This window comes from Vidua macroura, chromosome 2, assembly GCF_024509145.1.
Source record: "Vidua macroura isolate BioBank_ID:100142 chromosome 2, ASM2450914v1, whole genome shotgun sequence".
NCBI classification, from domain to species: Eukaryota; Metazoa; Chordata; class Aves; order Passeriformes; family Viduidae; genus Vidua; species Vidua macroura.
Genome location: NC_071572.1, coordinates 31811492 through 31837379, shown reverse-complemented (window position 1 = coordinate 31837379; position 25888 = coordinate 31811492). Strand labels below are relative to the sequence as shown.

The window sequence follows — 25888 nt, the reverse complement described above, 5'->3', positions numbered from 1 at the left end:
TTAGATAACTCAGTCATTCATGTTTTCTCAGGTGGCTTTTTCTCTGGAAATAGAAGCAATATGTAAATTTTGATGCTAACAGTGAGAGGCAGAAAACCACATCCACAGTAATGCCTTGCTTCCTAACAGACCTTTTCTAATCCTTCTGAATTACTGATCTTTCCTGTGCTCAACTTGTTTGCAAGCAGTCACAAAGAGTTTACTGATACAGTCTAACATACAAGGAACCAGACTGATAGTGCTGTAGTCCTTTTATGGGGTGATAAAATTGGACTTCAGATCAGCAGAGGAGAGGTAGGCCATCAGTATTCAGCTCCAATTTCTTTAAAAAAGGAAGAAAAGATAACTGCATTTTCCATTCTTGGGTGTATCAACTGAACTGGTAAATTAGTTTTCCATGGTTTTTCTTTTTAGTCATACTTTGCTGTAAGACCAATAGCATTTCTTTTAAATGTTCGTATATTCTCAATAACATCTTCTAGTTGAGTGTGGCTAGGAGAGGGATTTCAGCTTAAATAACCTTTAATTGGCCTTTAACAATGCATAACTCTTTGATCTGAGTTGTGGGCGTATACATGGTTTTCACCATAATGGTGTTCATCACCATACTTAACTTGGTACCAATTATATATCATTTCTCAGCACTATTATTCTGAGAAGGAGCTAAAAGAAATTTAGCATATAAAAGTGCATGTTAAAGAAGAGTTAGATTTTAAGCCTTTCTACTCTTCACTGTTGTCATACCTTCTGCAAGAATTATGTTCAGAACAATTAGAAGATTATTAGAAATTAAAACTTTAACAGAACAGCAAATAATACATTGCCCATATTAGTTATGCCTAAACATACAGAAAACACAAGCCTTTGAATACATGTTCTTTTCTCTCAAGCATTTTTATTTTGAATTTCTTTTCAGGAGACATGTGCTGTCTTGCTGGAACAGTGTCTGCAATGCGTAGAGTCTAAATTTTCAAACAACACAATAGACGGAACTACTGGAAACATGACTGTTGGGTTCACCCCTCTCTATCCACCCTCTTCCTCTGTGCTTTCCAGCTTGGGCCTAGTCATTGATGGAAGGACTCTAGCTTATGCCCTGGAACCCGCGCTAGAAGATAAATTTCTTGCACTAGCCAAGCGATGCCGTTCAGTCCTGTGTTGTCGCTCTACCCCACTTCAAAAGAGCATGGTAGTGAAACTAGTCAGAGACAAACTCAAAGCAATGACATTGGCAATAGGTAAATACCTCCTATTTTAGTTTATACTAAAATACTAGTCTGCCTTGATGTATACTGTGTCTTGAAAATTTTGATTTTTTTTGACGTGCAACAGGACCCTCCCAGCTGCCTCACAAATGAAGCAGCCTTCCAGTTTTGTCTGAAAACATGATGGAAAATTCTAACATATTTATTCAAACATACTTACTCAAAACCAGAATAGAACTCTACAGTAGTATTTGGAATTTCTTCCTACAGAAGTTAAGTAATCAGGACCCAGTTATGCTAAGAGGTTTTGACATGTCTAAACACAGCTGTGAAGAACTGGGTTATCTTATACTGTGCAAAATACCATTTTGCAATCACTGTATTACACCCCAAAAAATTGTGCTCAGTGCTGTTTCATCCGATCATGCTTAAATTCAAGGTTCTGTGTTTATCATCACAAGTCAGCCATACAGCACAGGTTGAGACTTGGCCTTGTCATTATAGAGAGTGAATTTACAACTGGTATCATAACAACACTTACACTTCTTCCCACCTAATCACTCAGTTGGCTAATGGGAGACTTTGGCAGTCCATCTCTCTTAAGTTTGACAGGATCTTCCGTGTTTCTATGATTTTTACACAAGTCAACCAGCTCTTCTTTCCCTATCTCACATTTAGGTTAATGTTTCATTAGAAGATATTATTTCAGCATATTCTGTATTGGTTAATTATAGCTGGAACACATATGGGTTGGACCTGCCCATTAGAAACCCTAAGTACATGTAATAATTTCCAGACTTGTGTGACAACAACATCACCAAGTATGTGCTGATTATCACAATCTTCATGCTTAATATAATATGTCAAATATGCCTCCCTCCTACTGAATTTATATCTTTGGCTAGCTGACTGTGAACATAATAATTTGCATATGTTGTAAAAAACATCTGGCTCGTTAACTTGAATTATCCAGCATGCTTAAAAACACTAGTGGAGACTGGGCAGCTTGTATGTTCATTCTTTCTGAGCATCTTGAGCCTATGAGCTGAGCTTAAGCTCCTGTTCTGGCTTAAAGCCTAGCTGTATGCATCCCCCCCCTTTTAACCAACATGAGTTAACTTGGGTTATAGCCTGGAGAAAAGGAGACTCAGGGGTGACCTTATCACTCTCTACAACTTCCTGAAAGGAAGGACTACTTCCTTGTAGTCAGGTGGGGGTCTTTCTCCAAGCAGCAACTGACAGAAAGAGAGGACTCAGTCTTAAGCTGCACCAAGTGAAATACAGGTTGGATATTAGGAAAAAGTTTTTTATGGAAAGAGTGATAAAGTACTGGAACTGTCTGCCTGGTGAGGTGGTAAAGTCACCATCCCTGGATATGTTTAAAAAAAGATTGGATATGGCATGGTGCCATGGTTTAGTTGAGGTGTTAGGGCACAGGTTGGACTTGATGATCATGAAGGTCTCTTCCAACCTTGTGATTCTGTGAATTCTGTGATTCTGTATCACACAGTCACAAAGACATCAGCTTTGTCTGGTGAGTGGATACCACCCTTACACGTGCCAACAGCAGGGAAACTGGTGAAATGAGGTGTGCACCTCAGCCACTGAAGTTTAAAACCAATTGTCATATTATAAGCTAATACAGTATCATTTTCCATTAGTACACTGGCTGTAAATTTAAGAGGATAGGAAGTAGATACATATCTCATTCTGGTATCCTGTCTATGGCACATATCACTTGTGGGATCGTGATTGGAAGCAGAGTAGAGGGTGTTGGCTCTGCAACCATTCCAATTAAATCTACCAGTCTTGGGTGTACTGAAGATCTCGGACTGGTCGACCCTACTCTCTTGACTTTTTCTTTCATTCATCTACTTTTTAACTTTTTTTAGTATTTTTACAGGGTAGGCATTTTCATTGGCTTTAGGCCTTCTTGCACATTTAATTCTTAGTCATACCTGATCGCAGGCAGACTCTTAATTAGGAAGCAGAACTGTTGGGGATGCTTCTCATCTTTCTACTGTTTACTATTGGTGCAGTTCAAGCCTCATACCTGAATTTTAGGTATTATTGAAAAGAGATTAATTTGTTTTGTTGTTACTTTCCTGTGATAAAAAGGTCTAAAAAGATCAGAATGTCTTGGAAACTTTGCAAGCTTTGAACCTTATATTCTAAAGGTGTATCCTCTCCTACTGCACATCTCCCTTACTACACCCAACCAACACTTAGTAAATGTCTCTCTTACTATACTCAACCAACACTCAATAACAACTGTTATTGTGTAACTGTAACCATAACTTTGTTTTGTTGCTGCCAGCTGTTGTTGGTCTGTTAGTGATAGCAAAACTGCATTTTGTCATCTTTAGGTGATGGTGCTAATGATGTCAGCATGATCCAAGTGGCAGATGTTGGTGTGGGGATCTCTGGTCAAGAAGGCATGCAGGTAATGTTGCTCATCTAGTGGAAAGCACTCCCATGAGGACGTGAGTCTTCCTGTAGGTCAGATTGTTCAGACTGCCTCTGGATAGTCAGCACAAATAAAGGAAAAGCAGCAAGTTGTGCTGAGGAGTGCCAGTTTTGTCTTATAAGGGCTCTTTCAGCTTGAGTTTGAGCTTACACTTGTTCTGAGATCTCTGATGAGTTTACACACACTCTGCCTTCTCAGAAAATTGAACTTATCAGATCTCTCTAAGCAATATGATTAAAGAAATAATTAGCTAAATAATTGTTTAAAGGAGAAAAAGAGCTCAGCTATGCATTATTTAGGAAATAAAGGTTCATCTTATTGCCCCCCTCTCCTGTATTGCTTGGGTATACTTCTTTTATGGAGTGGCTGCATAAGTCAGTACAACTAATGTAGCTATTTGCATGGTGTGGTGGTGACTCTTAGCCCAGCTACCCACACATCTCATTCACTCAGCTTATTCAGACAGCAAAACAGTAAAGAAAGTAGAAATTGTGGCCCTTTGCAGTACCACTGCTCCTTACACCTTTTAGCAAGTCATGGTTTGGCCACATTTCCAGTCACAGGGAATAGCAGTATGAGGGTCCTTGTCTTATAGTCTTCTGCATGTGTTCCACCTGTGATTACTGCATTTACTACTGTGTAAGAGGCACTTCTCTCATCCCCAGAAGAGAGGATGTATATGTATAGGATGTATGTATTATCTCAGCCTCCTCTACTGCTAGTGCAGATCAGTTGCAGTGTTAGGACCAGACGTGGCAGTAAGACACAGAGAACAAGGAGGATACCTTATTTCCACAACCTGCCTTGTATGCAGGCTGATTGCAAGAGAAAACAGAGTAGCTGAGTCTATGTCAAATAGCTCTACCAGGAAAGTGGGAAGTGTTTCCATCCTGACGACCTGAGCAGATGAGCATGCTCCTTAACATAGTTACCAGTGGGTGGTTCTCTGACCCAAATTGCATTTTTTGCAACATTGCTGGATGTTTTGCTCAAAAGGGAAGAGAGACCTCCCTCACACAGTGCACAAGTTGGCTATAGAGTTTTATTTCATGGGATTTCATGAATGCTGCAATTCATTTTGGTCAACACACAAACTTATAAAATAAAAATTTAAGTGAGCCATGAACTTGGGTATCAACTTTATGCATTTTCTGACTCCAGATCAGCAGAAGCTAGGACAGGTCACTGGAGAAAAGTCAGTGGATATCTTTCTTATTTATCATACCCTTTTCAATGTGTATGCATCTTCAAATCCTGCATAACTTCTGCAGTATCACTCTGCAGGCAGTCCAAGCTCCAGAGAGCTCAGAGAAGGCTGCTTTTGTGGGCTCCCTTCCAAACCTATAAATCCAAAAAAATATGCTGCAAACATTTTTCTTGGATCTTACCACCTCTTATGAACTTACCAAGCTCCATCATCTATGTATTAATTCAGATACTTCTTTTCCTAATGCAGACATAAACTGTTCATAGCATTTTTTTTTACTCTTTGCCCCTTTATGCCACTTTCAGTTGAGCTCATACACTTAAGATAACCAGTCCTCAAATCCCTCTGGCTTTTGCAGTATATCCAGGTCTGAAAGCTGTTTTCTCATTAACTCATTAAACTACCTGGTTTTATTTCTAAATGAAAGTTCAGCAGAGTGGAAAATGTTTATAGATCCTTTCCCTTACTGCAAGTCCTAAGGAGGCACACAGACCTCTTTACTATAAACAACTGTCAGAATTGTACACATGCAGGTACTCAGAAGGCGTTGAGCATTTAGATGCCTAAGACAGCAATACGGTCTGATTTATTTTCTTTCCACATTCTGTGGAAGCATGTGGAGCTGGAAGAAAAAAAAAATAAAATGTGAAAATCAAGTGGGTATTTTGAGCCTAAGTAAACATGCAAATGTAATTGGATAACATATCTTTCTCTCTGTGTTCCTCACCATAATAAAAATAGAATAAAAAAAGAAAAAAATTGTGACACTTCTCACAGTCTGCTGAGAAGCACTATGTTAGAAGCACAAATGAAACTAACGGTTTTGTTTTGACATTGGAATAGGCTGAGATGTGGTGGAGGACAAGGAAGCAGACATAGCATAGCTGTCTTCTCAAACTGCAAGATAGCTGTGTGTCTGCAAGACAATTCAGACTTCTGTGCAGGGAGGTTATAACAAGGGTGTCTCAGTACCTGAGAAATCCTAGGATGTGTCAACTTATTAAAAAGTGTCTCAGTCCTTTTATACATCTACTGCTTAAATTGCAATGCATTTTTACACCTTCTCTTGCATACTGTTTTAGAGTTTATTTTAATAGCTTCTACAAGCACCTACTTGGGAAAACTGAGCCCTGTGGATGTTTTACCAAGAAAGAGAATTAGGAAAACTTAAATGGAAATATGTCTCTCATTTAAAAATACAGCCAAAATATACCCAGCAGAGTGTAAGGAAGATACTGTCCTTTAGAGGTTTTCACCTTTCTTCCTGTTTTTGCTGAACTGAATTGTGAGAAGAAAGGTGATACCAAAAAAGAAAATGAAATGGAAATTATTACTAAATTAAATCTTAGTGTGGTCTTAGGGATAAGGAAAATCATGAAACAGCCATGATATCACAAGTAGGTCTCATCTAGATGTACAGTACCCTGAAATTTAGTCAGAATTAGAGAGAAACTGTGATTCATTTTGTCAATGTCATCTGACAGTCTACACAGTCCCAGAGGACTCTCATTTAGTGTGATTTTTTCTCATACACAGTTACAGAAAATGTGTGATTTTAAAAAATCCCTCAAAATACTGATATCTCAGGACAGCCAAGTAAACTCTATAAACCAGGTCTGCAAATTAAATTAAAACTAATATTTTTATTGTTTTATCTTTTAAAGTCAAAACATTATGATGCAACCACTTAATTGTGCTGTTCTTATCTTATTCTCTGGAAATTCATTTTGCCCTGTAAGTACGCTGTAGTTCTTACAGAGAAAGATACATCCACCAAGGTCTTCACACATAAACCCTGGGCCTTCATGCTCATGCAACTGCAATTGCCAGCTATTCTCCCACCTCTTGGTTTTTGTTGTTGCTTGTCACCATCTGCAATGTAGGCTGTAATCTCCTCTGGGTGAGGACCAGGTTGCCTTGCATGTCCTGCCAAGCTGCCGCGTTTGCTCATGTGTATTTCAAATCTGTGCAGCAATAGCTGCACTTCATAAGCACTGTCATGAATTTCATTCTTCATGAATACAACTTCCACTGCCTGTAGGAGTCGAGAAGATGACTAGATTCATTGTTAGTGTTGAAGGTGGTGCTTTACAATAATGATTCCAACCTTTTTTTCATTAAAGGCGGTGATGGCAAGCGACTTTGCAATCCCGAGGTTCAGGCATTTGGAGAAGCTTTTGCTTGTTCATGGCCACTGGTGTTATTCCCGACTCGCCAACATGGTGCTGTATTTCTTCTACAAAAATGCAGTAAGTGTTTGACTTGGCAGCTTTATGGCACCACATGTTTCCAGGGTTTATTTTGTGCTAAGTGAGCATTAGGTCAGCCTTCAAATGGTTTATAAATAAGCTGCAAAGAAATTTGCAGAGCTGAAAGACAGCTGGCTGCCATTTGCAGAAATACGGGACCCACTCCATAACAGCTACAGTGTGCTGCTGAATGTGCAAATTAGGTAACACAAATAACAAGCACTGTTGAAGAAAAGTTTCTTTACAGAGCAGTTTTGCAGGATTTAGCTGGCTGGATACAGGAGTCTTCAATGCCAAAGTCATCCAGCATTGGTCCCAAGTAGCAGTTGAGTGTGTTTTCTCTTCCTGACTGTATCTCATCATTGTTTATGAATCACTGTACATATTTCTTAGTGACTTGAGATAATTTGAGTCCTCTCTGTGTCTCAGATGCATGCAGAGACTGGGAAGTTTTTTTTCTTGATTTATCTTATTTCCAACTAATCAAAAGAGTTCATTAGAAAGGAAGCACACGGTGGTAAAGAACAGACGACTGATCTGTGTTTCCTCCCTGGTGTATGAAACAGGGTTCAATCTAGTACTGGGCATCAAGCCAGATGCAGCTCAACTCCTTGGCCTCAACAAAGACCCTTTGCATTGATCTTGGAGTACAAAGATGATTGATTGAAAACAGCCTAACAAGGAAACCAAGAATACCACCAGCTGGGTGGGAGTCACTGGCAGGCACATATATTTGCTCACTTTCAACAGCTACAAATCACCTTGTCAGCAAGGCATATGAAGACCCAAGAAAAAGAGGAGAGATAGAGCTCTCATACCTGTTTGCTTAAGAGGACAATGTATGAATTGTGTGCAGGAGTCTGGATTTTGTCCTCAGTATAAGGAAAAAAGTGTCTTTCAGTTTTGTAAAAGTTGCTTTTCAATTTTAATCTAATCCTCAATTTTTATCAGAATAAAACCATCATTTGCTCAAAATTTTGAACTTCACCAGAATGCCTAAGAGTGCTAAAGGATTAATGAAGTATCTTTTCTTAAAACAAGGGTGTTAAAATACATTCTGGGGTCAGAGAAGGGACTGCATGCAAGTGCCCTTTCAGAATAATGAAGGGACTTTGTGATCTGAGCTGCTGCTTGAGTCAGAAATAGCAAGCAGATTTAAGTAATGCTGCACTGAGAGAGCCACCTGTTGAAGTCCAGCAGTGAAAACATGTGGTGGTGTTCAGATGCATCAGTTTTAAGGCTTGATCCTGAATGATGCTGAACATCTGTACTCCCATCCCCAGTGCTGGATGTTTCCAAGGTACCCATTGACAGTATCAAATCTGAACTTTCAAGAGGTGTATGCATAGCCATCTTATATTAAAAATTAAAAAAAAAAAAAACAAAACCAGAAGTAATGCACATAAGACACTCCAGCAATCAGCAGCCAGAGATGCTGCTTGTACATCAATGCTTTTGTTCAGCTTGGATAAAATCTTCCATTTTCTGTGGTACAACTGCCCTTCATTACAAGTACTATTTCTCATGCCATTTTTAATAAGACATTTTCAGAAGCTACTGCCTCAAGGCTAGAAAATAACTGAAGAGATCTCTTTGTGTTGGCTGAATTTTGGCAGCCTTCAAAGCTTTCTGATAAATACTTGTTGCTTCTTACTCTAAACTGTAGTTGGATATCCAGGATATAGACATGAATATGTCTGACACAGTGCCTGCCCTTAAGGAAAGATTGTTAAAAATAGAAAGATAGGAGCACCCGAACCTTCTGCAAGGACACTATTCTGGATGATTCTCCAAAGAGAGTCAAGATAGCTACACTGCAGATGTTCTGCAAGTTTTCTGTTTGCTCAAGTGGGTTTTTCCCCCATTTGTCCATATTATGAAATTTTCTCCACTAGAACCTATCTAATTTAAAATTTAAACTTCACATTGCTGCAAAAGCCATTTTGAAACTTAGATGACTTATCCAAGAAGATGTTTAGCTTCATGGAGATGATAAAAATACAAGTAAAATAGAAACTAAAACATAGCATGACTGGCAATATCTGAGCTTGATGAAAAGGGATTTCACGTAAACAAAATTTTACCTACACAAGTATGCACATCTTCTTCCTGTTTATACATTGTCTCTGCAAGGCAGCACTGAAAATTTTTTAACATATACTTAATTCACTGAGAAATTCTCTCTGGGACCACATTCATCTGCCAGTCTCATCTGGCAGGGGACAAAGAGAAACCTGGAACATTTGAAATAAAATAAAAAACTTGTTTAATACAAAATAAAATTTCAGGAGAAAAAGAAAATCTGATTTAAGCCTCATTTATTTGAATAGCTTTCTTCAACAGCACTATTAAGACCAATAGTAGAGGTGGTAGGAAGATTTTCAGCTGACTGTATTTTCATCAAAATGCCTATTTTTGCCAGAGCCAAATTGTTTCCAAGACAAGTTAGCAAGGCTCTAGTGAGGAAATTTACTATGTCCAGGATTAGCTGCATTTTGTTTTAAAACAGTGGAAAAAAGTACATAAATTCACATATTTATTGTAATTTCTTTTTGAGAAATTACTCAAGAATTTTTTTTTTTTGGGTTGGAGAAAAAATAATTTTCAAAATATGTTAAATTTTGGAATGAAACTGCCATGTCCCAGACAACTGTATTGAAGAGGGTAAGCTTTGGTAACTCAGTCTTGTTTGGGAAGGTATTTTTTCTAGAGAAACATTTCTAGAGGTTGTGCTTACAAAAATACTACCATTTAACTTTCCCTAGGGTAATTTATAGAAGGGGCTCACTAACAGTGAGGTGTATTTGCTGCTCATATACATGCCACTTCAATGTAGTATGTAAACTTTCCCTGGCATTTATTTACTTTATGTGTATATATATATATATATATATATATATATATATATATATATATACATGTACATGTATGTACATTTGTGTACTGCAGAACTCTCCTCTTATTCTATGTCAATTCCCCTTTACAAGACAGGTTTACTGTCCTTAAAGCAGCTTTCACTGACTAAGCACACATAGCCTTTTGTTCCTCCTGTGTTTAATTTTCAGCCACATTTGGGCACACAGAACAGATCTGGATTTTCTCTGTATATCTAAAATTCATGAAGGGTTAACATTCTCCATCTGACTGGAAGCTTTTTGAGAACAGAATACAAAAAGAAGAGGAAGTGAAAGGAGAGGTCATGTAATTTCCCATCTTCATCCTTAAAAGGATCAAAACCCTCAACAGTTTCCAACAGTTTTCTGGTTTTAATCATTTTACAAAGAATAATAAAAAATTTTAGTTTTAGGAGAACCAAGCTTGGGAATTTATTTCCTTCTCTAGGAAGCTGCCTATCTTTTTCTAGGCCTCAAATCCTTCATCATCATCTGAAATCAGCAACTTTATTGAGCCCTCTGGATTCTCCATGCTGAAGACATTGTAGAAAAAATGAGTTGTGTGATTTGTTTCATTTTGGGTGATTCCAACCCAAGTAGATGAACAACCCCTCTGCATCTGTGTATGCAGCTGATTTCTTCCTCAAGCTGAAGAAGAAGGGAGATTGAGGAATCTTTACAGCACTGCTAATTTGCTGAATGTCAAAGCACAAAGATTGAGTAGTTAAGACAACTTTTCTAGACCTTACAGTTTCACCTTCCTTACTGATACTGGTCTCATGTTGGTCTTGCAAAAAAGCTCTGCATTTATCTGTTGTAAATGGCAAAAGTCTCCCAAAACATCTCCAGCCAGCAGAGGATATTATTGTGGAAATTCTTGTTCTTACAGTAGTCGTGTAAGTGCTGTGACATCAGTACTCATTTACCTGGAGCTTGGTGGTGGTTGGGAGAACTTTTTATAGTTAGTTAAATTGCACCTCAGTGTTTCACTTCAGCTGAACCTTAATTTTGTGTGATGCCCAAGATCTAAGGTTGCAGCAGCACAAAGACTTGCTGGTGTGCCAGATGTTTGCGGCTTAGCCAAGTGGTCCATGCATCAGGAAGTGAGTTAAAGAGTAGGTATCCTCACAAGGATTGCTCAAGTGTTCAGCATTCATAGATAAGTCCTTGCAGAGCTGGAATCAGAATGGTTTCAGAACACAGTGGGATGATGATCCTCCTTATCTTGTTATATTTACCATCATTGCTTGTTCTGTTTCAGATGTTTGTGGCCCTTCTCTTCTGGTACCAGTTCTACTGCGGGTTCTCTGGCTCATCAATGATTGATCAGTGGTATCTGATCTTCTTTAATTTATTCTTCTCTTCTCTTCCACAACTTATTACTGGTGTGCTGGATAAGGATGTGCCAGCTGAAGTGTTAATTGCTGTACCTCAGCTCTATAAAAGCGGACAGAATATGGAGGTAAAAACTTCTTGATTACTTTCAAGATTACAGCAATTTCTTTCCTGAACATCTTTAGTTTCAACTGAAAACCAGCCCTGCTCCTAAAGGGTAGATGAGTGGTAAATACAGTCTGAGAAGTCAGCGTTTTTACTTTGTGATATTTCTTACCTGAGTCAAAATGCCAAAAGTACACCTAAACAAAAAACACAGAAACTAACAAAAAAAACCAAAGCCCCAACCAGCCATATTTTCAATATGTGTCAGGAGAGAAGGCTGGATGACTTAATTCAGCCTAAACTGAACACCTCCTTCATGGTCCAGGCTCACAAATAACCACAAAAATAAAACAGATTGCACCTTGTAGCTAGTGTAGGCTTTTACAGAATAACCTCACAGTACTTACTCAAAACTTCAGTTCCCAGCCCTTTACAAAAAGAAGAGAAAGATGGCCTTGGTAGTAAGCACTATAAACTTAGTCTCTGAGAGAGGTAGCCACAGATGACAGATTCAGCTGAAACATCTGTTGAAAACACCTTGTCCCCGTCTGCTTGAATTGGACAATGAAAACAAAAGGAATTGCAGAAGGAATTTGAGCCAAACCATTCCTGGTAATTACAGTGTACCGTGGGAAAATCTTGCCATTTGGCAAAACTATCTATATGGGGACGTTGTTTTGAAGGCAAAAGCCTTCTTAAAAGTGTCTTACAAAGCTGTCCTCTGAGAGGACACAGTAAGTGTTTTTTCCCTCCAAGTGTACACCTGTATTTCGTACCCCACACATGTAATGGCATTGCTAGATACTCTCCTGGAAAGATGAAAGGAGAATTTGAGTGTAACTTATTTTAGTCCATTAGTCCAAACTCTGTCCTTTTCATCTGTTGTTGTCTGTTTTCTACATTTCTTCTGTTTCAGTGCATTACACTTGAAAGATCTGTACTATTAATACCTTCTTCTCTTGCACATTTTTAGGATGATAGAAATCTTGTAATGCCTTAAGGCTTGTTGGGAGGTTATGTCTGCCTGTCTTCAGCTGGCAAACTGAGAAGTTTCCCAGGTTCACAGAACAGTCATTTCTCATAGAGAAGCCCAGAAATCATTCTAAGGGATGTTTTTGTTTGTTTGTTTTTTGTTTTTTTTTTTTTAAATCTATTGATTGTATTTTCTTTATAGTTACCTAAAAAGGGATTTTAAAAACTTTAAAATCTTGTTTCAGGTGGGATCTCTTTCAAAAGGGTATATAGTATTATAGAATAGTTTAGATGGCTCTGGAGGCCATCTGATCCAGACCTCTGGTCAAAACAGCTTCAAACCGGTATGAGGTTTCTCAGGTGTTTAACTAATCCAGTTTTGAATGTCTCCAACACTGGAGATTCCAAAATCCCTCTGAGCAATCTGATGCAGTAATTAACCATGTTAGTTCAGGTGGTCAAGTAACACCATATTTCTTTCTATGCATCTTTCCATTCCCATTTTTAGTCTGCAATGATATTTTCAACAAAAGGAAGAAGACCTGATCAACCCAGTTGTTGCAGATGTAGAATATATACCAAAATTATGTAAACTTTTTTCCATTTATAAACTATTTTTCCTTATATCTAGGTCCCTTATATGACCATCCATATCCCTGCAATTGTATATTTCTGTAAACCAAAATGTTCATTTAATATTGGTTTTAGCAAGCAATTTTATGCACATACTTAGAGATATGTATATATATATATGTATGTGTTTTATATAAATATTTGTAGCATATATTGTTGCATGAATTGCCACTAAAGACCTTTTTTGTGGATGTTCTCTAAGTACATGTGCATTTTCTGTTTTCTCTTCTGCCAGTAAATACCCTGTGCTTGTGGTTATGCTTATGTGATATAGAACCCATTTATTCATGTTCATTAGTGGTCTGACTGTAGTGCATAAAAAAAGGCACCTTCATAAATGTTTCCTGGCCTGAGCATCAGATTAAAATTACATCCTCTGGATGGAAAAAAAAAAAAAAAAAGGCAAAATACTTTCATCCCAGAACAGAGTGACTTGGATGTAGACTGTTCATGCTTCATCCCCCAGGGTAGCTAAATGATTGGCAACATTATGAAGCTATTTTCCCAAGCCCTTAAAACTGCCCTTGAAATACCCCCCTCAAAATGCCTATCCTGGCAGATAGGATCTTCATTATGATCTGATTTTCTTTTTTTTTTTTTTTTTTTTTTTTTTTTTTTTTTTTTTTTTTTTTTTTTTTTTATGACACAGGAGTACCAACCACACATGTTTTGGATGAACATGATTGATGCTATGTATCAAAGCCTGGTTTGCTTCTTCATCCCCTATTTTGTAAGTGTTTGGTTTAAGCCATTCTATTTCAAGCATTTAGAGGAGAACTGGCAATACAGCTTGGGCTAAATTCTGTCTTCTTTCTTACAGACTTACTATGATTCAGAGGTGGATATCTTCTCCTGGGGAACTCCCATCACCACAATAGCTCTTTTCACCATCATCCTGCATTTGGCTATTGAAACCAAAACTTGGGTAAGGTACCCACAGCCTACATAAATGTATGCCAGCCACTGGCATAGACATAATTCTTCTCGTCGTGCCACCTTTCAAAAACATAAGATGGTTGCTTCTTTCCCTCAGCACATTCTGTTTTTAGCAGTCATTTTTAAAAAGCATTGAAAAGGTTTTAAAATATGATCTGCAAACAGCTTTTTAGTGTTGTATTTATAATAAGATTTTTTAAATATACAAGGCTCTAAACTCTGCTGTGCATGGATTTGACTCCAGAAATTAATAAGTTTTAATTTAATTAAGTCACAGCAAGCTTATCAGAATATAAAGATTCATTATACTTATGTTGCTGATTTTTTTTGGTTTTGTTCTAGACTTTCCTCCACTGGTCATCTTGCATCTTCAGTATCATTTTGTTTTTCTTTGTGGCTCTGGTTTACAATGCTTCTTGCCCAGTCTGCCATCCTCCATCCAATCCCTACTGGACAATGGAAAGGCTGATGGGAGATCCTATGTTCTATTTCACTTGTATTATATCACCAGTTGTTGCATTGCTGCCCAGGTATTGTATCTTCTCTCACATCTTGTATGCATATGATTGGGAGAGCAAGAACATTTTCCACTCCCCATCTTTTGTTCTGCCTAACAGCGAAGTCAGTTTCTTTCAGAAGCTGATTATTTGAAGTCAGGTTGTCTAACCTATTCTGTGCTCCTGACCGCAGGAACAGACCACAGCTCCTGGCCAAGGACCACAGGAATGGGATAATTGTAGACTTTTGGTCAAACCTCCTGGCCATGCAGAGGTTTGCTACCCTGTGAGGTTTTCTGTGATGCTTCCAGATTCAGTTCATCCTCACATAAAATGCACAGTACCCAAATTCTGATAGTATGTTGTGAACATACTTGCTTATTTGTAGATGTAGGAAGCTTGCTCTGCAGACTTATCCCCATTGCCTTTCCTCATCAGGAAAGATGAAAGACTGTGTGTAATCACAACACCTTATGATTACACACAGTCTTTCATCTTTCCTGATGAGGATGAACTGATCCACTGATCACTGGATAAAGATACAGATTTATTACACTGCCTAATTAAGTTATTAATCAAAATATGAGCACAGCATCCAGAGCTGTCCATCTGCAGCTTTCTTGTGTAGAGCATAGGAACAGCACACAGAACTGTCTTATTTTTCTGTGTTGCACTTTTGTCTTGGATATTTTCCCTTAATAACATTTTGGGTATTTCCTTCTTTCATTTCTTCTCACGTGCCCATTCTCATCTTGCAGATTCCTGTACAGAACCCTTCAGGGAACACTATTCCCAACCCAGCTTCAGCTTGGACGCCAGTTGAGTAAACTGTCCCCAGAGACGCGTGCCCAGCTTCTCACCAAGTTGAATGTAAAGGAGACAATGTGTCAGACACGACTCTTTGCAGACAGCTTCTCCCCGAGCCTTGGCTCAAATGCTAGTGATTGTTATAAGGCTGATAACCAAAGCACTCCTTTGCCAGCCTCTCCTCAAACAAGGGAGTCACTTCTCCGAGAGGACACAAAGGCAGACCATAAAACAGATCAGACTGCAGCTGCCTCTCCCCAGAGTGCTGTGTTGTATGAGGAAAACAAGCTCCCCTCATCAGCAAGTGGTCTGGAAAGGTCCGTGGGGTTTCATGAAGTTCGATGTGGCACTTCAGAGGTGGAGTTGTTGCCTCTGGGAACAACATTCCCATGGAGCTCAGCGGTCGACCAAGCAGACTTCAGTTTGTTGAAGTGGATCACATCAACTCCACTGTTCAGTCACATTGGGACTGTTTTACAGGTGTCATCAAGCAGTTTACAAAATGAAACACAGGACAGTATGTGTGTGCTTGGCTCTTCTTTGCATGTGGACTTCAAAGGCTTAAAAGACGAGAGCTCAAATAACTTGCAGGACAAAATGAAAGGAAACCCAGCCGATCATTGTAAAAATGAGAATTCTGAGACCACCTTTTTATGACGTGGGCCATAAATATATTTATATATTTTCTATTTGCACACATTTATAGTGAGATTACTCTATTTGTTTCCAACGGTGAAACAGAAAATCAAAGGTACAGAATGATTATTTAAGAATGTTTAAATACAGTTTATTAAGAGCTTTAAATATAAAAAGAAACACTTGAAAGTTCCATTTATATTGTTTTATTTTTTCATCTCATTTTGTAAGGAAATGCCTTTTCTTTATTTTTCAGATGCTTCTCTTTTATTCTGACACATACTGTAAAAGCAAAGGGTCTATCTACCATATTTGAAAGGATTAGATTCAGCAACAATTATTGATATCATTATAGGCCATTCAGTAATCAAGGAGGAAAAACCATGATAATAAAGAGTCACTATATTCCATCCATCATCTGCTTGCCAGTGTATTTTGTCACTGAGGCAAAGCTATGGAATTATTATACGCCTCTCTGTAAATGTTAACAATATCTTACCACCACATTAATAATACTGATATTTTATAAATGACATCATGTTCTGATATTGCAGCCATAGCATTTGATGTGTCATGATAAAACAATAAATAAATAAATGACCATCCATATTGCAAAGTGACTTCCCAGTCTGGCATTAATTGTAACTCAGCCCTTCGCTTGGAGCAGCTGGTGTCTGGCTGAGCATGGCCTTACATCATGCTGTACAAAAAGCTTACCGCTTGTTTGTAAGGAAGGATTTGGTGGCAAAGACTTGGTGCCTCATGTCTGCTGTAGAGTTTGAGCTGGGAAGCCTATGATCTTGGGTGCTGCAGGACTACCACAGCCACTGTTACTGAAGAGGTCTACTTGCTGGTGGGGTGAAGGACTGGCAGAGTGGAATTTTGTGAGACACCTCTGCTTTTGTTTCAGCCAGCTTAAATCGAGTCCTTGGGGATGGTGAAGCTGCATGACCAGCTGTGAGGGTACATGCTAAGCAGAGGTATTTGAGCCTGGTGTAAAGCAGGCTATGTGCAGTCCCAAAAGCAGGAAGCTGCACTGCATTCTGAGGTTATCTCTGAGCGGACCTCACATGGTTGTAAACCCCAGACTGCCAGTGGTACATGGGTGTGCAGCTGCCCTGTGCCAGCCGAATGGATCCCAGGGGCTTTAGCCTGGAATGTTACTTGATTCTTTCACACCTGGTCACCATGACCACATATGAACTATTCGCTCCAGTTCTTTTCCTCATTGCAGGTTTTCATGGCCTTTGTATTGCTTGCCATCAGTTTTTCTAAGGCCACAACTTGTTCGTGCCATGCTCTGTGCCTGGCAATCTGCCTGCCATGTGGATTGCCTCAGCGTGGTAAGACTCAGTACCTACCATCTGTCACTTGCTAATTCACTCAGGATCTCTTTTTTTTTTTCAAAGATTTATATACACTGGCCTCTTTCCCAAAGGCTGAATTGATAATATGATACTGTAAAGTGCCAATGAAAGGAAGAGATGAAAGCAATGTAAATAAGAGCAGTCAGCCTGTAAATATGTTACCCTCATGAAACATGACACATCCGCATGTAACTAAACTGCATTTTGGGATTAGAATTGACTAGGGACAGGGAAAAGGCACTAAGGGACTCACTATTGCAGTCTCCTGTGAACAGCTTTTAGCATATGATTGATTTGAAAAAAAATGAAGCTGAACTCCTTCCTTTTACCCTTGAGATAAAGAGGAATGTTGGTTTATATGTCTGGGTTTAGTGGAGGAAAGCACACCTATTGACTCATTTATTACTGGCTGAAAATATGCTGGCATTCCTCTGCTACACAAATTGTGATAGAAATGGGGCAGTTCGAGTGGCCACTCAGTTTCCACAAAGGCAGGTGGGTATCTGCCCTGTCAGTGACAACACGAGGAGTCTGGGTCTTGGCACACTCCTCTGAAGCAGAGCAGATGCTGTGCCCTCAGAGCACTCTCCACTCACCAGTGAGGGAGCCTGCAGGACTCAGCTTAGCTGTAGAAACCTCCTCTGCTAAGGTCTCTAGCTGAGGGAGCCAGCCTCCTGTTCAGGTATCTCTGCTTGCTCTACCTTTGCAGTTAATTTTTTTGCAAGGTTAGCTGGCTGTATTTAACACATCCTGCAGAGATTGCCATTGTAAATAACTCATCTGTGTGGAGATGCAGTGTCTTTTAATGGCAGAGGAGAAGTCAAATGGCACTTTGAAATGTGTAAATGTTGCCATCTGGTTAGAAACCTTCATCTCCTCTTTAAACAGGATCTCACAGAAGGACACGGTGTCAGATACCAAGTGGGCAGAGTTCATAGGTTTGCAGGATGTTAAATTCAGTCAAAGAGTGTCACAGGGTCATAGCAGGAGCTTGCCAGGGATGTTGCAGGTGAATGCCCTCTTTCAGTTACTGTAGCAGCCCTAACAGCCAGGTTAGTATCTCCTGATCTTATTGACTCCTCTGCATCAGGAGTCACCTCCTTTTCACAGCAGGACTGGTGTCCCACAGGCCTTCGTGGGATTTGCTGGCAGCAGAAAGGGCTGGAGCACCACTGGGCTTTGGCTCAGAGCTGTATTTCATTATACCCTTTTCAGAAAGAACCTAAATTCCTCTCTGGCCATGCCTTTGCAGTACAAGATTTGGTTTAGTTGTTGTGCTTTCAGTGTTTCAAAGATTATTTTTGTAGGTAAGGCATGGAAGGATTCCTTTGGGACTGAGAGGTGCTCATGCACTGCCAGATAGATGTGTTAAGTTGCCACTGTGGGTGTGAGTTGTACATCTGTATCATATATTTAGAGAAAATGTATATCTCAATCCTCAGCTGCTGTAGCATCATAGCTTCTCCAATATCTGCAAGCTGACTTACCCCAGCTGGGAATCAGGCCTCCTTAACTGCTTTATTTTGTTGCAGCATAAAATCTTTTAAAAAATCCATAGAGATTTATTTTTAAATACCTAAGGTGTAAATTAATCCCTTTGCACTAAAAGATACAATATCCTTATTGTGGCAGCAATCCTTCAAAAATTTATTAATTTAATCTTAAATGAACCAAATAATCCTACTAACCTGAATGGAGCAGTGGCCTCAGCAGGGTTGCTGGTGTGCCTGGAGATAGGTAGGAAGATGTGCCACATTGAGGCCGACATGTGCCAAACTGCACAGCGACTTACCTGAAGGCAAGAACCAGGTCAGCTGGATGTCAGCAAGCAAGTTGTCTCCATTTTCTTTTGGGAGATATATTGTAAAGTAATATCAAGAAATAACATCAATAAAATGTAATTTAAACCAGTTTGGAGGGCAAAAAAAGCCCAAACAAATTTCACATTTGGAAAGAAAATATTAGGCAAACTAATAATTTACATTTTAAATCAATTCTCCCTTCAGCTTCCAGAAGACAAACACATCAAAGCATGTTACTTGCTGGGTTTTAGGACTTGTCAACATTTTGAAGCTGCTATTAATATTTGAAACATTTTAGCCAAATAAACACTAATTGCTTTTTGAAGCTGTATATATGGATTTTAATAAAATAGAATAAACTTGTAAAGTTATTCCTCTTGGTGCAGTTGAGCAGTTGTATCAGGCAAAACAAAGCTTTAAATGCGTGAGGCTAATCCACAAAAAGCATGCAACTATATATGAAAAGATTCCACAAAGCAATTAAAACAGTACCCATGTTTGGTCTTTTACCAACAGCAGCCCCTAGTACACTGAAATATTTGCACTGAATTCTGCAAGCACTTCTGTGTCTGCTTGATGTTGCTGGCTGAAGTAGTCCAGATGAAATTAATGACCGAGAAGAAGAGAGTTGTGAATTAAGCATCACAGAGTTCTATACGTCTTAGTCTTATTTATGTGAACCAACTTCTCAGTGATTTATTCTTTTCCAAAATTCCTTCTGGATACATAAATATCTTTTAGAAACAGCCAGAATTGTTCTATCAGGATGGCTCTCTGATCTCAGAAATTATAACTCACACATATACCAGGGCACTAGAACTGGGTATATAACTGTCAAAACAAGAACAAAACAACATTCCAGTGTTTTTTTCCAGGCTTTTCCATCTACACATCACTGTTCTGTGTGCCCAGTCATGAGTCTGCCTGCCACCCTCCTGTTCTGGCTGCGAAACCACAGCCATACACCCTGAATAAAATTTCCTCAGACCTTTTCAGATTACTCAGAGACTGCTCTTGCTTCTATTACATGACTTCTTGACTTCTTCAATGACCTTGCATTGAACTTTGACTTATTCACACCCATTTCACTGCTCAGGGCAGCAGTCTGTGCTTGCTCCCAGTGCATCTCCTGGAGGCTCTACCCACTTAATCAACAAGCACTGCTTTGTTCTCTCTTGAGCCACATTTCTAGTGTCATGCTCACTTTTTGCTCCACTCCAGGCTTATACCTCCTAAACATTACTGCCTGCCCAATCCACACACATACAAGATATGGAGGATTTGAGAAGGTTTGCTCGTTCAAGTTGCCATATAAAAGGGTTCTGCATGAATACTGGTTTCAGTAAATGGAGATGTTCCGCTTAAAATAAACTGTCAGAACTCTGTGTGCTTGAATCATCTGGGAGTGACAATTTATAAAACATAAACATAAATCTGCATCAAAACTTGAACTAAATAAATACATTTTTTAAAGCCTCATGTTTTTGCAGCAGCTGGTTCTTGATCCAGACTGGTCTATGCCTTGGGCATTTTTCAGTCCAGCATTAAATGCAGCCATGTGCTTTTGTAAGGAGCACACATGGCATTTCTGTAAATGATGCTGATAAAGCCACGCACTGTGATGGCACAGCAACAGGTATGTGTCAAAGGCACTGCAGAAACCATAAGAAGCAGGGTCATGCAGGTGTACAACGTGGGGAAGGAAAGGCACTGCTGGATGCTATTCAGAAGTCGCACAGCTGATGGAGATAAGGGGATCTTCAGAGCTTCCCCACGGCCTTTTTTTGCCTTTGCAAAGATTCTGCACATTGCCCTCTCTGCCTGCTGGTGCACTTGACTCCATTAAGCTTAAATTTTACTGGAGCTGTACCACAAGCTAATTTGGTTTGTTACTTGCAGCTGAGAATGGATAAGGGGTTGGGACTGAACTAATGCTGACTCAGATACAGGTAGGTCAGCACTTGCTTAGCAAACAGGAACGTGCTGGCTGTGCCCTGGTCAGAAGCCCTCCCAAGCCAGGGACCAAGGCAGGTCCCACTACTGGTACCACAGTTCCTCCCTGTGTTGAAAACCAGGGCAGGAGCCACAGCAAAGGGATCCCAATGCCCTTCCAGGGCAAGCAGCCCTCCACTGCTCATTAGGCTGAGACCACAGATTTGTCTGCAGTGTCCTGGTAGTCACCAGAAAAGGGAGCAACAGATAACATGGCAGAGAAACTTCCTGCTCCATGAGGAATCTCCTGTGCCATTGCATAAAAGCCTCCATGTTTCTCTCCCATGCTCTCCAATATGGATCCTGGCCATGGGAAAGCCCCTGCGATGGTTGCACTTTCTGCAATGGAAGATGCTATGGGGAGTCCTCTGCTGCCTCCTGAAGGGGCCCCTGGAGCACCTGCACTGCAGCCACTGCCCCAGGGGTGAGAGGCACCTTTGCCAGTAGCAACAGCTCCATTGCTCATCCCGTGTGCCTCTCATTGAGGATCCTTTCTGCAGGAGACTCTGTGTGGTCACAGCCCACGTATCTTCAGCTGAAAAACACAACAGCAAAATGTTCTGCCCTGGCTTAAGAGGTTCAACCGGTAAAGATTTACAAATGTCTCTGGACATTTGTATGGGTGTCTGGACACCCATATCCAGACAAGGGTTTTCCAGCTGTCCTGGGCTGTGAAACCCTGTAGTGTATCACACACCCAAAGGGATCATGGTGCTTTGTGTGCTGTAAAATTTCCTGGGGGCCTGGCCACCCCTAAATCTCAAAATCTAGAATTAGAAGCCACTGTTGAAAATGACAAGTGTCAAGAGGACTATGCTTTATTTACATGGAAGAAGAGCAGTTGAAAGAAAATACTAACTTTTAAGGAAAGTTTTTCTATATAGCTGCATAAGGAATTATGTCTATTTTGAGCAGCAGCTTCCATGTGGCTTTAAGTACAGATATTTGCTCTGTACAGTGATGTCTCCCTTAATACATGAAGTGCAGTGCTACATGAATCCTTCCAAGATTAGATTTGGCATATGCTTGCCAGGGCAGGCAAAGACAGCCGGGTCCTGCAGCCAGCTCTGCTGCTGGAAGGACTTTAGTTGGGTCAGCTCTAAAAGTCCTGTTTCATCAGCTCATCTTGAATAGCGCCTGTCTGTGACATGGCCCTGTGCAAGGTACGACTAAACAAGAACCTTCTTAAAAGCAGGTTAAAGGCATCAGCATTTAGCTTGCCCATGGCTTTTGCAGCATGGAAATACACAATGCATGGAAATAGTCTCTTAGTGAACACAAAATGCTTGAAAGAGCCTTCTGAGAGACTTGGAAAAGCATCAGTGAAGAGCTGGCCAAGGTGAATAAAAGCTGCTCAAACCCAGTGGAGTGCCCATTCCCTCCACAGGGAGACATGCTGGAACTTAAATTCCTCTTCATTATCTGGGCAGTTCCCCTAGCCAGGACAGGGTGCAGGTTTCCAGAGTCAGTGTTGATTCAGAGCTGGACCAAGGGGCCTTTTACTTTGGCCCCACAACCCCTAAACACAGCACTACTGTAGCTAAAGTTAGCATTTCCTGGCCCAAAATTCCCCATGGTATATTGCTGGTGCTTGTTCATCACATTTCCCAAAAGCTGCACATTTTTAAGTCTCCAGTTTATTCCTGGCCCACCCATTTTACGTGCATGAAGGCACTGAATTGTCCCCGCAGCCAGACTTGCTTGAATACAATTCCTACCTTTTCACCCTTCCTCACTTTCCTTCCCAAAACACAATGCCCACAAAAAATCTACTTGGACTTTCAGAAACCCAAACCACAACAGAGATTGCTCACCATTAGCACGCCTAGAAACAAAGCAGAAATGTGCTCATGAAAACAGCAGAGATGCCTCTTGTTTAAGTAGCATTTTGGCTGACACATCCTTCACACACCCCACAACTGCCCACTGAAGGGCCTGATGCTGCTTCTTATCCTATTCTTTACGTGCAAATGCTTGAAAACTTGAGAGCAAGAAGGTGCATATTGAGCTTTTCACTTTAAAAGCCTGAAAATGCAAAGTTCTTTTTTTTTTTAAATCAAATTGCTGATGAAAATGTGGAGGTTATATTTACAGAAAACCCAAATTACCAACAAACTCTCAATCAACCGTGTGTACTGTTAGAGCTGCATGAACCATTTTTATCCCGAGTGGGCTGGGTGTTTGCAGTTTGTAAGATCCCTGTCATTTTGCAGACACAATTAACTTCATAGCTGGATTGTTTTGCTTAACACTCAAGAACTCAATAAAACCATTATAGCTAAAAGCTCCTTGTAAGATGATGGAAATAGAAAGTTTGAGTTGGCATCATCCGGAAACTGAGGGCAAATGATGACATCATGGGAGGCATTGCAGGCAAAGGCTCATCTCCCCTGCGGGCCCATGGAAATTACCCGTCAGTATTAGGTACCAAGACCAGAAGTTTTCTGAGTTTTGAAGATTAAGAGTGAATTATTTAATTAGATCCAAATGTACTGGTGGTCTCTGCAACCATCAAAAACAGGTGGCAGCATTTCCTGTCCATTGAGTGCTGATTTCAGCAGGGCCCACAGTGCAAGGAAGCCAGGCTCTTGGATTATTCAGTGCTAAAGAGAGAAAGAAAGATGTCAGCTTTTCCAAAAATACCCCATGTGGTTTCATTGCGTTCAGTTGGCTGCTGTTGTAGCCCACCAGCAACCGCCCTCTTGCCAGATGGCTCCTGCTCATCCAGGACTGAAGTCAAGCCGTGACTCCTGTCATGAGGTTTTGGGGACACATCAAATGCTGAGAGGTCTCAGTGGATACCTCTGCCCCTACCTGTCCTCAGGAAGAGGTCACAGTGGGAGTGGGGGAGTGTCCCAGTCCTCTCCCACACCCTGGCAAATCTGTACTTTCTTCACCGCATGGAGTACCCCACACATTCCCCTCCAGAGGCAGCAGCACAAGCAGAGGAAAGTCACGTCCAAATACATTTCCAAACATGCACCCATGGACCATTCTCCTCCCTGCAGCTCCCTGTTCCCATTCTAGTCTGATATAAACATTCACTGGGATCTTGCTTCAGCCAATTTTACTTCTCCACATAGCATTACCACAATTTCATCCCATGTACTGCTGCCAGGGATTGCTCTTTGTCCAGGAAGCCCTTTAGAAAAATAAAATACAAAATATCCTATTTTTGGGAAAGGCAACTGACAAGGGACAGCTCTGGTACACAAGTCTTAAATCTGTGTGCACTAGGAGGTGCTTTACCACGTGAACAATTTTACAGGTACAGGTGCTCCACCAGCATTTTCTGTTCTGTTGAATGTGCAGAGAAAACCTGCTTAAAAAATTAATAGGATTCATCCCATCTCCTTTTCTTCTCCAGCGCTGCTCTGAGTGTGGAATTTCTCCTGCCTGGCAGCCCTGTGCCAGTGACAACTATTCAGGTCCTTGTTCATCCTCAAGGATGGGTCCACAGCTAGCACCGCCAGCACAGTCTGGAGCTCACTGTCTCTGGCGGGGCCAGGCCAGGGGTAACTGTGCTCAGGAGCTGTCACAGCCCACTGCTGTGTTTTGAAGAGGAGAACACTTTCATTTTTCAAAAAAAAAAAAGCAGAAGGAATTATGCAGACTTCGTCATATTTAAATAATAGACTTTTGAACACTACTTAGAGGTAATTCAGTGTTGTCTGAAGAGAGAAGCAATTTACATTTTCTTTGTTTGGTGTTTGTTTGGAGCAGGAAAAAAACCCCAGAAATAAAAGTGACTGTATTACCACACCATGGCCTTTTTTTTTTAATCACCTGCTTGAAGCCCAAAAAGCTCTTGCATCTTCTATTCCCACTCCTGCCTTTCATTTCCAGTTACTTGTTATCTTCAAAGAGAAAGTGCTTCTGCATAGAGGGAGGAAAAAATTTCACAAAAAAAACCCTGTATATTTATTTGAAAGCAATGTGAAGATTTTAAACTTTTAACTAGGTGTCTTGAGACAAAAGCTCAGCTTCAAGGGTCTCCAAGCAGGAAAAGCACGTTTTGCTCCTTACAAAGCCAAAAAAAGAAAGTGTTAACTAAAATCTGTAATATTTTCAATTGTATTTGCTTCAGATTTAAGGGAGATTTATCATTAAGAGACTTGTTTGAGACTGGTTTGTGAAGACTATTTAAAAGGTCGGGATATTTTTACACCACTGTTTATCTGGAAAAAGACCATACTACATTGAAAATTGACCTTCCCAAAATAGCACACACACTACTAACTCACCCTATACCTAATTACAACTTTTGTACCACGCCCTCCCCCCCCCCCCCCCCATTTTTTAAGGGAGTGGCTTTCTGGGAGAGCTGTCCCCAGCCCAAAGGTCCCGAGGGTCCCCGGGCTCTGCACGGGGCACACCCAGGGGCTGGGTGGTGCCTGGGCACAGCGAGTGCCTGTCTGTGTCGGGCTGTGACAAACCTCCAAAACAAACCAGCGCACAAAGGCAGGCTTGTCTACAGGCTGCCCTACGCCAGTCACTAAGAGTTTCCTATGCAGGGCTGCTCTGTTCTAGAGCTTATCCTTGGCAGTGCAGGGCAAGCAGACACGCTTTAGACCCAATAAAGAAATAACCCGAAAGCCAGGAGAAAAAGAGTAATAGTGGGGGGATTTTTTTCCCCCTATCATTAAGAAAGAAAAAAGATGCCACAATGCTGCTGAGTTTTAGTAAGGTGTTTTCTTTCTTTTCTTCTCCTTGATAAACATGTTGCTCCATAAATCTTGGCACTCAGCAGTCCTGTCTGCAGTCCTTTATACACTGGCCGAGGA

General features: G+C 40.4%; 1 protein-coding gene across 1 annotated transcript in view; it reads left to right on the top strand.

Annotated features, from left to right (window-relative positions):
* Positions 1-16543, top strand: part of ATP10A (ATPase phospholipid transporting 10A (putative)) — a 110950-nt gene extending 94407 nt beyond the window's left edge. The window contains exons 14-21 of the mRNA XM_053971582.1: positions 917-1238; positions 3572-3648; positions 7003-7128; positions 11284-11484; positions 13717-13797; positions 13888-13992; positions 14346-14533; positions 15259-16543. Coding sequence (XP_053827557.1) covers positions 917-1238; positions 3572-3648; positions 7003-7128; positions 11284-11484; positions 13717-13797; positions 13888-13992; positions 14346-14533; positions 15259-15964 — 1806 coding nt within the window. The 3' untranslated portion in view covers positions 15965-16543. The remainder of the gene's footprint in view (positions 1-916; positions 1239-3571; positions 3649-7002; positions 7129-11283; positions 11485-13716; positions 13798-13887; positions 13993-14345; positions 14534-15258) is intronic.
* Positions 16544-25888: the final 9345 nt, after the last annotated feature.